Source organism: Mesoplodon densirostris, chromosome 4 (genome assembly GCF_025265405.1).
Source record: "Mesoplodon densirostris isolate mMesDen1 chromosome 4, mMesDen1 primary haplotype, whole genome shotgun sequence".
Classification (NCBI taxonomy): domain Eukaryota; kingdom Metazoa; phylum Chordata; class Mammalia; order Artiodactyla; family Ziphiidae; genus Mesoplodon; species Mesoplodon densirostris.
The window spans coordinates 63,399,370-63,417,559 of NC_082664.1; the positions used below are offsets into that span (position 1 = coordinate 63,399,370).

At 36.1% G+C, this 18,190-nt stretch overlaps 1 protein-coding gene across 7 annotated transcripts in view; it reads right to left on the reverse strand.

Moving 5' to 3' along the window:
• The window catches only part of MIPOL1 (mirror-image polydactyly 1), a 322,444-nt gene that overhangs the window by 263,731 nt on the left and 40,523 nt on the right, over window positions 1–18,190 (reverse strand). For 5 of the 7 annotated variants that reach the window (XM_060098154.1, XM_060098156.1, XM_060098157.1 and 2 more), the window contains exon 1: window positions 238–318. Coding sequence is in view for 1 of the 7 variants with exons in the window: in XM_060098155.1 (XP_059954138.1) it covers window positions 238–256 (19 nt within the window). In the remaining 6 variants the exon portion in view is untranslated. Of the gene's footprint in view, window positions 1–237; window positions 319–18,190 lie in introns of those variants that run through there. The other 2 variants (XM_060098158.1, XM_060098155.1) reach the window with 2 other exon arrangements.

An 18,190-nucleotide genomic window follows, 5' to 3' on the forward strand; every position in this document is an offset into this window, starting at 1 on the left:
CTGTGTGTGCCCCTTTCCCTGTGTGTGCATGTCTCTTTCTCCATGTGTCTTTGTGTCCCTTTTGCAGAATGTGGGTCTCTTTGTGTATGCCTCCTTCCTTGCGTGTGTGTGTGCATGCGTGTGCACTTGTGCTTGTCTGCCTCTAATATATTGGTTAGAACAAACACACTTCATTCAGTGTCTTAAACTAGCACAACACCTGGGGTTCAGTATTATTAATACCTTAAAAGTCCTTACCTTTTGACCAGTTGTCCATTTGCACTCCCGTTCCTGTTTGCTCTGGCAATGTCTCTGGTTTCCGCGCCAAGATTTGAAGCTAAAATAAAGCCAACTCTAGATAAATAAACTTAAAACAATATATCAGAACACACCTAAACCTTACCTTTATTTAACAGAGAATTTACAGGATAAATGGTTTTCTAAAACATTTATAATAGGACAATTAACTGTGTATTTCAACACGTGAAATTAAATCTTTTTTCTCAGAAAAAAGTTCTTTCATTCACACCTATATTTTAGTAAATACAGTTCAGGTTAAGCTTCTAGACATTCTTGCTCCTTTGGTTAGGGAACCATTTAATTTATTTAACTTAAGTCTTTCCAACTACAATTTCAACAATTAAAAAAAATTAAAAATTTACTCTATTTGTCAAATTTCAAATTTATTGATTTGAATGTATATTTTCATATAAAACATTTCATACTTGTAAAAGTAATTTTAAATGCTATTCTAATTTTTTAAAAGATTATCATTAACTTGTGGAATTACTGGTTTTTCTCTCTTGCATTTGTTTTCATAATAAATATGATAAAAGCTATGTAAGTTTGTTTTGGGTTTTTTTTTTGCATGCTTTTAAGGAGAATAAAATTAGATTTACCTCACAGCTAGAACTCTGCGTTCTTTAAAAAGTCCTCAAATAAAGCTGTAGTAAGCTTCTCCTTTCCAATTTTCTCTAAATATGTTGATCTGGAGTTGGCAATCTTTTTCTAAGTTCCTCATTTACTTTTGGATTAGTTGAAAATATAGGAAGTTATTAATATCAAAGAAATATGTTCCAGTCAATGAAGCCACTTCCCTCCATATTGCCCAAAAAGGTTAATAATAATTGCGGTCTTTTAATAAGAGATTCATATAGCAAGACATGTAGAAAATACAGCCTTTAATAACCTCTGGAGTATTTTAAAACATGTCTTACAGGTCTTAATGTGCTTAGTAATATACTATTTAAAACCATAATTTTATCCCTCTTCAATATACAGTCACTCTTCCTCATCATTTACCCAGCTAATGAATGCCAGCAATTAGTAAAATGTAATCCCATTGCACAATCATTTTAATGCTTTTAGCACTCAGAAAAGTAAACACCAAATTAATACTGCTCAAGCCATATCAGATCCTAGCTGGAAGCAAGCAATTATAGTTCATCTCCTCAGGTGTAATTAAATGATTGGAATGATTTAGTTCCATAAATGCAAGTTAATTCATAAGCAAGCAACAAATATACTGGGAGTAATTACAAGAAACATTGACAGTCTAAGCAGGGCTAATTCTTTTATGAGACTGATATAGTAAAATGCTGCCCTCTCCTGGGCATATAAGTGAATATTTCAGAGCCAAAAACAAAACATGTCCCCCCAACCCAAAACCTAACTTTTAAAAAGACACTAAAAAAAAAAACAAAAAAAACAATAAATCAATTTATCAATTTGATTTCATTCCTTATACAAAAAATTTTAATTTATGGCTTACTGTGATAATTTCTACACACCCTAGTAATTAACGCTTTTTCCATTCAAGTTCTGAATATGAGTCCCAAAACATACCACGCAATTCTTATAAATCTAATGAAACTAAATCATTCATATATAGCACTGACTGCAAGTAAAACTTCTAGTACCCTCTTATACTGCAAGACCAATACCTATATTCTTTCACTGGTAAACCCTAACTGGCATGTTAGAGATAATAACTAAGCTATGCTTTTTTTTTTTTTTTTTTTTTTTTCCTTTTTGCGTTATGTGGGCCTCTCACTGTTGTGGCCTCTCCCGTTGCGGAGCACAGGCTCCGGATGCGCAGGCCCAGCGGCCATGGCTCACGGGCCCAGCCGCTCCGCGGCATATGGGATCCTCCCAGACCGGGGCACGAACCCGTATCCACTGCATCGGCAGGCGGACTCTCAACCACTGCGCCACCAGGGAGGCCCTAAGCTATGCTTTTGTAAGTACTAAAATTTGTAAGAAAAATAATCTCTGACGAATGTAAAACAAAATACTCGGTATTATTGTAATTACACAAAATGGTCTAAAACTAATTGTTTTTAAGGAACTCCAATAACAAAAATAAAAACTAGAGCACAGGTATAATATCATTACAAGCACGTTTTAAAACGTAAAGAGCAGGTAGTACACAAAATAAAACACACCCCAGTTTTACTTAAGCCATTCCCCAATTTTTACTTTCTTAGGCTAACATTCAAAACAAATTTACTTGAACACTACTCGATGCTTATTAACTAAACTTATACAAACTTTCAGAAACGTATTTATTATACATTTGAGTTATGCTATAATCAGTAAGTCTGTATTAACACATATGTATTTGTAGCACTAAACCTATTCAGAATCATCCCTTTAACTTTCTGCAAAATTGAACGTATTCTCAAATATTACCAATAGCACAACAAATGTTTAATTCTCCAATAAATACAAAAGATACTTGCAGAGGATAATGTTTAACATACCAATATTTTTTGGTGGGGGTGGGAACATTACTCCTTTCTATTATGCTTTTAAATGCATTAAAATAACCATATTCTAAGTCACGGCCTATGCAAGCTATAAAAATAAAATAAACCAAAATATTAAACAGTCTTGCCACTAAGTTTAAAATGTACAGCACATTTGCTTTGCCCTTGATGTCATAGTCTTATTTTTCAATTCATATCTTGTACACTGTAAGTTAATTGCTTTTGGAAAGTAATTATTCATGTAAAAATTAATGTGCCAATGTGTTTAAATCCTCTTAAATGACCATTCATGCATCTTTCTTCTTTAAGTGCCAGTGAAATCTGTCAAAAGACATCAATGCAAAATGGTCTTAAAGAAAGTTCTAATAGAGATTTTTTTCTGCTAACACAAGATTTTCATATTCACCAACTTTACTTAAATTCCATTAATTTTTTAAGCTACTTTTAATAAATTCACCAAGTAAAATTTTAGGCCCTGAAGTCTGTCATTTGTGTTCCAGCTGACATTATGAATATTAATAACAGTGTTATCCTGATTAAATAGGCTTCATATGAAATCCCTGTGAATCCTATAGCTCAGACATCTCATTTTTCCAACTCTTTATGAATTTGGATTCAGACATTAAACTGGAAAAATCTTAAAAAACAGATTTAATGGCACATTTGCATATTGTCAAGCAAAAATTAGATGTTCTAATGATTCAATTAATTACAACTTACATATCTATATATTGTAATAGGACTAGAAGATTTTTGTAAACATCAACATATTTTACACATCTACTCATTATAGGACAAAGGATTAAGACTATTAAAATACTGATTCCTTTCTTTACACTCACCTTAAATATTTGATATCAAGAACTTTTCAATCAAAAATTATATATTCACATTAAAACCAGTGGGATGATTTTTATAGTAGACATCAGATAAACTAGGCTTCTTAAAGTGCTAAATCATTATATCACAGACAAAATGTTAATTGCTTTATCATTATTAATGTCACCAGGTTCAAGCAGCAAAATAAAATCTAACTAAACTTCATTTTTGTGTTAGAAAAAATTACCCATGTTAAAAAAGAAAAATAAAATCTTTACTATAACAGACAGAACATACCATATCAGCATCTGTTAAACTAAAATCTTCTCCATCACAGATTCCTGACCTCACTCCTCCAAGTTGTTTTTAGTTCTCAGAAGAAGTGAAAAAAAGGAGAAATTAACAGCCAGGGAAACCACATACCCCCTTCTCTCTCTAAATATACTGGAATCTGAATATATCTACCTAAATTTCCTACTTTCACCCTATGGAAAAACGGAGATTGAAAAAAATTAAACAAACATCTCTATGCTCTCAAACGGGACTTGACTCTCTTGTTTACTCAGCAGTAAAATACTTGATGAAACAAAATTTGTTCTTTGACTAGTCTAAAATTTCTAATCTGCCTAAAAAATTATAAGTAATTCTGACATTTATCCTTCAAAATTAAACAATCCTTCTTTGATAGAAAGGCACTTAAAGAAGGAATTTCATTCCCCAATGTAACAACATCCAGGAGTTTTTAAAACTTATTTTAAATAGGAGATACCCTTCTACCTTCCTCCACAAAAGCCACACATGGGCAAGGTGATCGGCTGACTTTGTTTAATAGCGTTTTTTTTTTCATAATGCCTCCTTAGTTAATCTCAAATTTGTGTAATGTGAATCCAAAGTGTCAAACTAGGAATCATTTATAATACTGCCTCATATCCAACTATATGTAACTCCAATTATATCTAACTATAGCCATGCCAAATTTTGGATTTTCTAGATTGAGAAATGTTGATAATTTCTGCACTGGAATGGTTTCACTAAATGGCCAAAGGAGAGCACTGTATTTCTGAGAGCCAGATATTTTAACATATAACTCAACATATACAACATATGCATATTTTCTACTGCTGGATTTTCATATTATGAGACAAAAGTCTCTCAAATAGCCACAGTTCCTGGCACATTCTCTCACAAAAAGAATTACTTTCACATCACAGCCCACTCCCTACCAAGCTCCAGACAACCCAAGTTCCCCACAGCCTGGAAAAGCAAGAAAAGGTTTAGGGAGAAAGGATAGTAGCCCCATGCAATAGCTATCAAAATTTTAAATACATATACTATTTGACCCCTCCACTACTAAAAGTCTTTTTAAAATATGTAGAACATATTAGCATGTACAAAGATACACACTGAAGCAGTATTTATTTGTATGAGAAAATACTCATGCTTTAGTCATACTGAACTTCCTTCTGTTCTTGAACTCACCAAGCTTATTCTTGCCTCAGAACCTTTATAATTACTATTCCCTCTGCCTAGTATTCTCTTCTCTAGATCTCTAAACCATTTTTTCTTATCATTTAGGCCTTGCTCAAAATTCACCTCTTCAAAAAGGTATTGCCTGGCCATCCTATCTAAAGTAGAAACTCTTCTCTCACTCTCATCACATTACCTGTGCTACTACCTTCATGAAACCCATTCGTTTAGGTTTTATTTCATTGTTTTTGATATGTATCAGCCAAGTATGTATAAGGAAATTACATTCAGACACAGCCCTTGCTTTTCTCTTTCATCTGTGTCCTTAGAAGGGTGTTTGGCATACAGTAAGTACTCAGTATGTATTTGACGGGCACACAGGTGGATAGACAGATGTGGAAGATTCTCTCAACAAGTATTTGCTAAGTACCTATATATTATGTGTCAGTCAACTGTTCTAGGAGTTAAATATAAAATAAATAGGTAAGACAAATAAATTTCCTACCCAAAATAAATCTTTAGCTAGAACAATACAGGTACAGAACATGGATAAATTAAAGACAGAAAAAAATGTAAAATTACACTTACATATGTAACTATACATGCTTGAATAGGATATACATAGGAAACTATTACCAGTGGTTACTCTGAAGAAAGGGACTAAAAGAGTTGAGGTAGGGAAACTGAGAGACTGAGGGAAAGAAGTATTTCTGTTTCATTTTATATCTATCTCTCTGTATAATTTGATTTTTTTTACCAAGTACATGTATTATTTTTAACTTAATGATCAAATATTTATTAATAACCTTGGAATTTAACAAGAAACTTTGAAGGAAGCCATATTACCTCTAAGAAATTCAAAATGAATAGAAAGAAAGTAATCTTTATGACTCCCTTGAAACTTTGAAAAAATAATTATTGCCTAATTAACTTTTATAATTATACTTTGTTATGGCTGTTTGCTTGCTTGCTTGGTTTATGTAGAGTGAAAAGTTCTAATTTAACTAATATATGGCAGAAATATTTTAGAACAGAAAAGTTTAAAATGAATGAGTTTCCCGAGAATTAAGCATATATTTCTTAAAACAATCACACTGCTTTGTTCAATTAGGGACTATTATAATAGTCTTAGTGTTCGGGATTCTAACGTTTAAAAGTTTATAATAGAAATTACTATCAAAAAAGACGAACTACTTCCCATCATTTAAAATCATGAAAGGGCATCAAATTAAGAGGAAATAAATATTTAGTGTTTAAGGTATATGGCTTTCAGATTTTCAAAACCTGGAACACTGCATATACCAGATGGAACACTGCAATAGCTTTCAGTGCCAGTTACAAATGACACTTTGAGAATGAATCTGGTATTGCATGGCCTACTGATAAAATTTTAGAAAGCAAAACTTTAAAACTAGTGTTATTTTCAGAGGGTTAATGGGATACAGGATTTTCTAAAATATCCTGAAACGTTTTACCCTAGGCCAAACTAAACTAAATCACTTAACCTAGCACAGAACAGAATATAAAAACAAAGTCATCTTATAGAATAGTTTCTCTAGGGAACAAACAGCCTGTTTGCTTAAGATTCATGTGATTGCCAAGTTCTGATGCAAGGACACACTCCTTCACACAAAGGCTTACATTTCCACACAACCAACTGAAGTTCTTGGCAAATCAACGGTAAAAAAGTATTAAGAGTAACTTAAATCGATCTGTAATGACAACTGGTATGAGCAGCCACTTGAAATCAAATAAAAGAACAGTTGTCAGAAAACATCTTTCTAAAATAATCATATAAGTTCATATAAGTTCTTAATTAATTCATCATATTTCATAATGCTTACTAACAGACTTTATCAAAAAACTGTTTAGGGCTTCCCTGGTGGTACAGTGGTTGAGAGTTCGCCTGCCGATGCAGGGGACACGGGTTCGTTCCCCGGTCCGGGAAGATACCACATGCTGCGGAGAGATCACAGCAGTGAGAGGCCCACGTACCGCAAAAAAAAAAAAAAAAAAAAAAACTGTTTAATAATTCTCTATAGTTTATATAGTTAAATAATAAGTTGTAACAGGGACATTAACAAATAACATCAACATACTCTAATAACAAGTTATACTTTTGCATTTTGAATACTTTTTTTAGTGTTAATTCTTTTCTTTTTTTATTGAAGTATAGTTGATTTACAATGTTACAAAGAAAGTCACAGCCATCAGCTTCATTTATCTGACGACCTACTAAAGCTCATGTAACTTCTTAAGTCATTCTTAATAAATGTTTTTCTTAGTGAAAAGTATGTAATAAGAACATGATCCATGGGCTTCCCTGGTGGCTCAGTGGTTGAGAGTCCGCCTGCCGATGCAGGGGACACGGGTTTGTGCCCCGGTCCAGGAGGATCCCACATGCCGCGGAGTAGCTGGGCCCGTGAGCCATGGCCGCTGAGCTTGCGCGTCCGGAGCCTGTGCTCCGCAACGGGAGAGGCCACAACAGTGAGAGGCCCATGTACCGCAAAAAAAAAAAAAAAAAAAAGAATATGATCCTAAAGTAGGTAATCCATAGTTAATGTCGAATATAATATGAAAAGGAAAAATATAAGAAGCCAACCAGATAGAGAAATTTCCTTCAATAAACAATTTTATTCTTTCTGCATTTAAAATTATAAGATAATGTCAGCTGTAAATTATAAGTATTATACTAGCTCCTTTGTTCACCACACCATAAAGAGTTTCTTAAGATCTAGAAGTATATGTTCACTAAAAATCTGTTTATTTTTTAAAAAGTCTCAAGATGGCAAATCAACTGAGTTAAAAATATTACTTACAAAATTAATAGTAATACAACTGTACAGTGTTCCAAAGTACTAAATTAAGCAATGTGTGCTGTTAAATTTTTAAGACATTTTCCAAAAGACAATGCTCTTTCATTTTAAAAAATAAGAATTTTATTTAAGAAATTCCATCTCTATGATGTGTTGATTTATACTATATTCATGATTATTGCAAAATGGCTGTATGAATAACCTGACATTTTACACTACTAACTGTATAAGAAAACCTATTATAAACTGTGTAGAAAATAAAGAGAAACCCAAAACTGAAACTTATCTAGTCATAAATATTAAAACTATTATAAAAGAGCAGTCAAACATTAAAGGCTTCTGGTGGAAGTAACACTAATAATAACTAATAAAACATATTATCCTGGGGTAGGAGTTGTGGGTAGAGATTGGGGGAGGGAGGAGAGCAGGATTCACAGGGCAGGCAGAATATGGCGTGTAAATGAATCAAGATTAACTATCATGAACTATGAAGGATAATTGTTGAAGCTGGGTTATGAGTATATAGGGGTTCATTATTCTGTTTCTCTACTCTTCTGTTTGCAATTTTCCATAATAAATAGTTTAAAATACATATTATAAAATAAAAGAGTATATACACTATCATTTACTTTCACAGAACTAGCAATGAGTATTCCATTTTATAATACAAAGTTATCAAAATCTCATCAGTCTCATGTCTGATACATATATACGCACAACATATCACGCAACAAATATTGCACATCTTCCTCGAATATATACACACACACCTCACACGGATTCTATACTGCATGTCATTTAGAGAAAAGCCTAAAAATTTCATCTTAGTATGTAGGAACCGAAAAGAGAATATTATCTGCTGAGGGATATGTACTTTATTTATTAAAATGCTTTGAAATTACTCCCTGACCTTAAATTTAACAATTTCCTGGAAGTAAGACCTTTTGTTACCAATGACCTAGTGCATATGGGAAACTGAATAGGTATACTCTGTCACCTTTAGCAAACATTCTCTTCACCAAGCCACTTAGAGGCCATCTGCTGAACCCTGAAGCAACATCCTAGTTAGTTACTGCTAGACTTGCAATGTAAGTAACCAAACTTATCATTTGTTGGAGCCATAACTATATGAATCTGAAATATTCCCTAATTTAATCTTAAAAGACATGTATTTCCATTGCTAGAGATGTTTTTCATTTGTAAAACAGTCATAGTTCTTTGTATATGCACAATAATTACCTCTTAGTTAACAAAGATGGTGATTTAGAATAATCATAAGCAGAAATAGTGACAATGACTATACTACCATGTCTCAAAATTTCAACACCTTTCACCATTTAATAGGTAAGTCTATACTGGCTTGCACCAACAAATTTAGGTAAATTTTATACTTCTTCACAATGTTTAAAAATTATTTTAATAAATAACTCTTCATATCAGTGAAAGAAATAAGTATGTCTGTAATCTTTCACTAAGGTGAAATGATAGTTTGTCATAGGTCAGGTCCCACATTCATTTTCATTTTTATCTCTTCATTTTGAGGAACTGAAAATTCAAATCCCATTCCAGTTGAAATAATTAAGCATTTGCTTAAATGTCTCCTGAGAACTACCATTGCAAACTTTGAAATACTGACTAAAATATTTTTAAATATATTTTTAAAAACACAGATAAGCTCAAAAGGAAGAACAAGAAACATCCACATGTCAAAATCAAACCATAACAGAGAGTAGGACTTGAAGCCAAGTAGTACACGAGAAGATTGAGACCAAATAGGCTTAAAGGTTAGGGTTCAACTATGCAGACTTTCCCCTTTTTCCAACCACCTGCTCAGTATCTGAGCCAGACACAAGGCACCCACCAAATTAGGTGGAAAAGTTAACCACCTAAGATCAAAACCAAAAGCCTTTGCCATGGTGGGGCAAGGAATCCAAACTTGTACGTAAGCCAATCAATTAATGTAAAACTGGTTAGCAACCTGAGATCATATAGTACAGCCAGAAATTTAAAGGGGGGGGAAGGAAAAAAAAAGAGAGGGAGAAGTAGGTCATGAGCTAGATTCGTTTATAAGATTTTCTTTTGAAAATAAACTCATAGCCACAAAAAACTATAACATATATGAAAGAATTTAACATAAGGAGAAGTAGTACAGGCATACAAAAGAGAGAGGTGGGGACTCATACTTGAACAACTAGAGAAAACTAGGCAACCTGAAATCAATCTTCAAAATAGGTATAATTTTTAAATTGCCAGATTGATAAATCAACACAACCCATTAAATAAGAGCAGGCAGTTTTTATAGAAGCATAGATCGATATAAAAATGAACCAAGTAGAAATCATTTAGAAATAAGAAATGTTAATTGAGGTTGAAACTCTATAGATGAAGTAAAAACTAGAAAACAGTAGAGCACAGAATTAATGATTTGGAGGCAGAAGGGAAGAAATTCCTCAGAATGCTGCACAGAATAATAGAGTTTAAAAATATGAAAAAGTAGGGGATTCCCTGGTGGTGCAGTGGTTGAGAGTCCGCCTGCCGACGCAGGGGACGTGGGTTCGTGCCCCGGTCCAGGAGGATCCCACATGCTGCGGAGCGGCTAGGCCCGTGAGCCATGGCCGCTGAGCCTGCACGTCTGGAGCCTGTGCTCCGCAATGGAAGAAGCCACAACAGTGAGAGGCCCACGTACCGCAAAAAAAAAAAAAAGAAAAAAAGAAAAAGAAAAAGTAGTTAAGCAACATGGAAGATAAAATAAGATGCTCCAACATATGCCGAATAAGGGTTAGAGAAGGGGAGAACCATAAAAATAAAGGAAAAGCAAAATAATTATATGTACCCTAATTAGGACAGAAAATGTGTCCCTGGAAAAGAGTAACTGAATCAGAGTTATACAGTATTAACATCACATAATTCCCATGGCGATGCAGTCCCAGCAATACATTCTGGCAATGATCTTTCATTTTCTTCAAATTTCCTGAAACTACTGCACATCTACATTGTTTTGTTAGCTACAAACCACAGTGATGCATATAATGCCCTTCATAATACCAAGAGATGTTTGAAAATGCTAAACCTGTTGATCTTTATCCTCTGTTTCCTCAACCTTTCCATCAAGGCACAAGCAGTCACCAATATAACTGCATGTTAATATCCAGTGTGATACTATTTCTTCATTTTTTATAGTCCAGCACTATCACTTGCACATCTCTTATCACCAAGTTGGTCAAAACTGTTTGCCGGGCTTCCCTGGTGGCGCGGTGGTTGGGAGTCCACCTGCTGGTGCAGGGGGCACGGGTTTGTGCCCCGGTCCGGGAGGGTCCCACGTGCCGCGCAGCAGCTGGGCCCGTGAGCCGTGGCTGCTGGGCCTGCATGTCCGGGGCCTGTGCACCGCGGCGGGAGAGGCCGCAGCACTGGGAGGCCCGCGTACCACACACACAAAAAAAAAATTAAAAAAATAAAACTATTTGCTGAACATCAAAATAAATGGCAGAATGCAAAGCCATACTTAAAGGCTGAGAGCATATAGTACAGTCTGCAGTCTTAGTTCTCACAAGCTAAGATCATATTACAGCTCTTGGAGCATAGGAAAAATATGTATTAGCAATGTTCTACAAAGTTTTTCTTTATATACACAGAAATAAAAATAGGACTCAAAAAAAAAAATCACCTGGACCCACATCTACGTTCTTTCTCAGGAAGCTAGTAGAGAATGTGCTCCACCAAAACGTGGGAGTAAAGTATGAAAGAGGTGAAAAGAACACCCAAGGTCATGGTGAGAAAAATCAAAGGATAATAGCTATACACCAGACATACAGAAAAACCATTCAAAGTTGACAGCATTAACAAAACTCCAGGAGCAATTTGTTCAAGAAATAGGAGTTTGAGAAGAGATTCAAATAAATGATAAGAGAGTTTGGGGTTGAATCAATAATAAATACACAGAAAACCAAGTAACAAGTAAATAAAATAGCAAAAAACTATGCAGGGGAGGGGGAAGGGAAAATAATCAAAATATACTACATGTATTAGTTGTGAATAGCGTCTACATGACCATAATAATGTAAATGCTATATATTTTTTCTATACAAAATTATAACTATACTATAACAGAAAGTGAACATGTGTACTGGGGCAGAGGTATCGAAGAGACCTATATCCTTGTCTTAGTTACCAGGATCAACTCTCCCAACTTTCACTCTTCCTTTCTATTTGAAAGAGGTTAACAGCTAAAAATTATACTTCCCAGTCTCTTTGTAGCTCATGGTCTGAACATTAAAAAAAAAGTTCTACCAAGCAAATGTTCTCTAGCAAGATACGGAAGCAGAAAGTGAAGCAAAGGTCATCTGTCTGCTTTCAGCATGTAAGGTCAGGCAGCTACGATTGTTTCTGGTGGCAGAGACTCTGCAGTCTAATGTCGAGCATGAGCCTCCTAGATAAGACAGCCACCTGTGGTGTCAGCGGCAGTAGCAGCTTTCTGGCTTCTAGATTGCAGCAATATCACAACCCTGAACGACGGTCTAGAGATAGTCCCTGACTTCTGTTCCAGCACTTGGAATAATTTTGTAAGCTGTTAATTCCCTATATAAAGGACCTTTTGCTCGAAATACCTAGAGTTGTTGTTTTTGGGTTTTTATTTTGCTTTTTTTTGTTTTTTGTTCCTTCTGTCCTATAATGCAGCGGTCCGCAACCTTTTTGGCACCAGGGACTGGTTTCGTGAAAGATGATTTTTCCATGGACTGGGGGAGGTGTATGGTTCAGGCAGTAATGCGAGTGATGGGGAGTGACAGATGAAGCTTCGCTCACTCACTTGCCTGCCGCTCACCTCCTGCTGTGCGGCCCAGTTCCTAACAGGCCAAGGACTGGTACCAGTATGGGGCCTGAGGGTTGGGGACCCCTTCTATAATGTGACTGATATCCTCCCCATCTTTGAAAGCAGTAAGTCCATTAATTACTATAAAACTAGGGTAAGGAGGATCAAGAAGCTGGCATATAAGCATGCTATACAGAAATATTTCAGGAGATATGATTCAAGATGATGACATAGGAAAATCCTGACTCACTTCCTCCCATGGCCACAACAAAGCTACAAATACATGTGGAATAACTCTCCCTGAAAGGCAACTAAAACCTGGATGAACAGAGTCTCCACGACAAAGGGTAAAAGGACAACCTCGAGGCAGGTAGGAGAGGCAGAGATGGTCTCCCCAAGCAAAAAAACACAACCCAGCTTCAGCAATCCACAGACAGGGAAGACTACAAAGGTATGGTTATTTCCCCTGGGAGGGGACGATTCAAGCTCCACATCAGGCACCCCAACCCCTAGATCCTGCACAAGAGAGAGAAGCCTCCAACAGCTGGCTTTGAAAACCAATGCAGAATATGCCCAGGAAAACTACAGAACTGCAGGAAATGGAAAACCTGCTCTAAGGGGCTTGAGCACAGACTTATACCACCCAAAGACCAACATGAAAACACCTGGTTGAAAAGCACATGGAATGAAGGTAAAGGGGTTCCATGCACTAAGCTTGAAACATCTGCTGGTGAGGCAGGAACAGTTGGGACACTCCCTGGCGTCTGAGATACTGATGAGAATCACTTTTGTGATCTCAGGCTACCTTGCAGATGCTGGGGCTGGGGGGTGCCATTTTGAAATTCTCCCTCTAGCTTGTTAGCACCAGAGAGCACACCCTGTTGAGAGCCTTGCCCACCCCTGTCTCTGCTGGGTCTCACAGCCAGAAGGGTGACAACTGCACCCATCAGCTCACTGCAGCAGCCACCATGAGGCCCTGAAGCCAGCTCCAACCACCAACACTCCATACCAGCAGTCACAGCCCCAATATAAAAGAATGCAGAAATACAAAGAATCATAAGAGTACTGTGAACAATTATACACCAATAAATTGGACAACTTAGAAGAAATGGATAAATTCTTAGAAACATATAATCTTCCAAGACTGAATCACGAAGAAACAGAAAATCTGAATAGACCAATTAGTAGTAAGGAGATTGAAACCATAATCAAAAATCTCCCAAAAAACAAAAGCCCAATACCAGATGGCTTCACTGGCAAATTCTACAAAACATTCAAAGAAGATTTAATACTTAACCTTTTCAAGCTCTTCCATCTGAAGAGGGAAATCTTCCAAACACATTTTATGAAACCAGCATTACCCTGATACCAAAACCAGACAAGGACACCACAAAAAGAAAAAATAAGAGGCTAACATCCTTGATGATCATCAGCGCAAAAATTCTCAACAAAGCACTACCAAACTGAATCCAATGATACATTAAAATGATCATACACTACAATCAAGTGGGATTTAGTCCAGGGAATCAAGGATGATTCAACATCTGCAAATCAATCTACATGATACATCACATTTTTAAAAAATGAAAAATAAAAATCATGATTATATCAATGGATGCAGAAAATGTATTTGACAAAATTCAACATCTATTTATGATAAAAATTCTCAACAAAGTGGGTATAGAGGGAACATACCTCAACATAATAAAGGCGATATATGACAAACCCACAGCTGAATGGTTAAAAACTGAAAGCTTTTCCTCTAAGACCAGGCACAAGACAAGGATGCTCACTCTCACCACTTTCATTCAACAGAGTATTGAACATACCTATCCACAGCAAACAGGCAAGAAAAAGAAATAAAATGCATCCAAATCAGAAAGAAAGAAGTAAAACTGTCACTATTTGCAGATGACATGATACTATATAGAGAAATTCATAAAGATTCCACCAAAAAAAATACCCAAAATGGTTAGAACTAATAAATGAATACAGTAAAGTTGCAGGATACAAAATCAATATACAGAAATCTGTGGAATTTCTACACACTAATAATAAACTATCAGAGAAGGCAAATTAAAAAAAATCTCATTTACAACTGCATCAAAAAGCCTAAAATACCTAGAAATAAATTTAACCAAGGAGATGGAAACCTGTACACTAAAAACTATAAGATATTGATGAAAGAAATTGAAGAAGACACAAAAAAATGGAAAGATATTCTGTACTGATGGACTGGAAGAATTAATATTGTTTAAATGTCCATACTTCCCAAAGCAATCTACAGATTCAATGCAATCCCTATCAAAATTCCAATGACATATTTAACAGAACTTGAACATATAATTCTAAAATTTGTATGGAACCACAAAAGATCCTGAATAGCCAAATAGCCAAAACAATCTTGAGGAAGAGGAACAAAACCGTAGGTATCACACTCTCTGACTTCAAACTACAGTTAATCCTTGAACAACTCAGGGGTTAGGAGTACTGACCCCCCATGCAGCTAAAAATAACATATAACCTTACAGTTGGCCCTCCATATCCAAGGGTCTGCATCTTCAGATTCAACCAACTGTGGATACTGTAGTACTGTAGTATATTTTTATTGAAAAAACTCTGTGTATAATGGACACACTCAGTTCAAACCCGTGTTATCCAAGGATCATCTGTATACTACGAAGTAATCAACAGTATGGTTTGGGTGCAAAAACAGTACAGAGATGAATGAAAAGCAACTGAGAGCCCAGAAATAAAGCCATACATATATGGAAAACTAATCTACAACAAAGGAGCAAAGAACATACAGTGGAGAAAGGACAGTCTCCTAAATCAGTAGTTTGGGGAAACTGGACAGCCACATGTAAAAGAATGAGACTAGAGCACTACCTTACACCATATACAAATATTAACTCAAAAGGAATTAAACTTGAATGTAAGACCTGAAATCATAAAATTCCTAATAGAAAACATAGGCAGTAATCTTACTGACATTGGCCTGAGGCAATGTTTTTGTGGATCTAACCCCAAAGGCAAAGGGAAACAAAAGCAAAAATAAATAAATGGGACTACATCAAACTAAAAAGCTTCTGCACAGCAAAGAAAACCATAATCAAAATGAAAAGGCAACCTACTGAATGGAAGAAGATATTTGTAAATTATATATACAGTAAAGGGTTCGTATCCAAAATATATAAAAACAACAACAACAAAACAAACAACCTGATTTAAAAAGTGGGCAGAGGATCTGAGTAGACATTTTCCAGAGAAGACATCCAGAGAAGATGGGAAAATAAACAGAAAAGATGTTAGAAATCAATATTTATGAGGGAAATGCAAATCAAAACCAAAATGAGATATTATCTCACACCTGTTAGAATGGTTATTATTGAAAAGACAAGAAATAACAAAATGTTGGAGAAGATGTGGAGAAAAGGGAACCCTCATAATACTGCTGGTGGGACTGTAAATTGGTGCAGCCACTATGGAAAACAGTATGGAGATTCCTCAAAAAATTACAAATAGAACTACCATATGACCCAGCTATTCTACTTATTTTAGATAGTAATTTAGAGAGTAATCATGACTCTTTCAACTATCACTTTCTTTTCAGCTGCTTGGATAAAATCATATATAAAATCCACCTAAATTGACCGAACCCATACAGTTTCACATTTTGTATTTACACTACAATCCTGTTCATAATATATAGTTGAAAATTTTTGAGTTGCAGTAAGCACATTAGTATTTTCACCACTACACTTAGGATTCAACTAAAACTTTATTTTCTTTACTTTAAAAATCAACTTCGAGATAAAATTTACATCATGTAAAAATGCATCCATTTCAAGTGTATACTTGATAAGTTTTGACAATTGTCTAAAATGGTTTAATTAAAAAAAAAACACCACCATTAAAAAGTTGCTCATTGGGCTTCCATGGTGACGCAGTGGTTAAGAATCCGCCTGCCAATGCAGGGGACATGGGTTCGAGCACTGGTCCGGGAAGATCCCACATGCCGCGGACCAACTAAGCCCATGCACCACAACTACTGAGCCTGTGTTCTAGAGCCCGTGAGCCACAACTACTGAAGCCCACGAAACTAGAGCCCATGCTCTGCACGCAACAAGAGAAGCCACCGCAATGAGAAGCCTGCTCACTGCAACGAAGAGTAGCCCCAGATCACTGCAACTAGAGAAAGCCCACGCAAAGCAACGAAGACCCAATGCAGCCAAAAATAAATAAATAAAATTAATTAAAAAAAAAAAGTTGCTCATGCCCCTTTGCAATGAATCTAACCCACTTCCCAATCCTAGGCAACCATTAATATGTGTTCCTTTACTATATAAATTTGATGCTACTTCTAGAGTTCTGTATAAATGGGCTCAAACAATGAACACTTCAGTAGTCCAGCTCCTTCCTGTGTGTGATTTTTCAAACTCAACCATAAGCAATTACAAAAGCTTTACCTGGCAGGTGTCACAGGAAGAAGCTGCCCTCCCCACACCAGACTTTGCACAACCAATGTATTTGCAGTCTCTAAAGTGAGTTGCAGTCAAAGACTCAGGCCCCCCACCCCTCTGGACAACTCTTACATATATCTGCATTCCTAGCCATTCAGAGGTCTCTTTATCTAGAGCCTCCTTCAGAAGCAGACCGGGGCGGGGCGGGGGGGGGGCACTTTTCTAAACTCTGAGTCAGTAAACAGCACTTTCCCATTCCTAGTCCTTTTCTCTCTCCCTCCTCCCTGCACTTCCCCCAACCTAGGTCCAAAATAATGCAGCAACTTTTTGTTAGGGGTTCCCCAAGTAGTGAGATGACCCCCATGTTTGTGCTGATTCACCTGACCCTCAAGCTTCCCTGGTGGTCCAGTGGTTAAGACTCCAAGCTTCCACCGCAGGGGGTAAGGGTTCGATCCCTAGTCGGGAACTAAGATCCCACATGCTGCACGGCTCGGCCAAAAAAGAAGTACTAACACCTGACCCTCAACTAGGTGCATCCACACACCCATGGGGGAAAAATGGAACAGCAGGGAGGTAGTGCTTTCTCTGGTTTAGCCTCTTGCTTATGCTATCATAGTAAGTGATTAAAGCTCTGACTACTAATTTCATTTTGGCTTATTGTTTTAATCTTCAATTCTGACACCTGGCTGATCAGCTCTCTCCAGCTCAGCTGAGCCCTGACAATACTCTGCTGTATCTGAATTTTTTCATTGAGAATAGAGTTTATGAGATTCATGTATGTTGTTGTATAAAACAGTAGACTGTTCCTTCCTATTGCTCAGTAACATTCCATTGTATTGTTTAAAGATACTGCAGTTTGTTTATCCATTCACCTGTTAATGAATGCTTGTTCCTAGTTGTTTGCTATTCTGAATAAAACAGTAATGAATGTGCTGATACAAGCCTTTTTGCAGACATATGTTTTCGATTCTCTTGGATAAATATCCATAGTGGAATTGCTGGGTCATATTAACTGTATAAGAAACTGCCAAATTGTTTCCTCAAGTAGTTGCACCATTTTACACATCTACC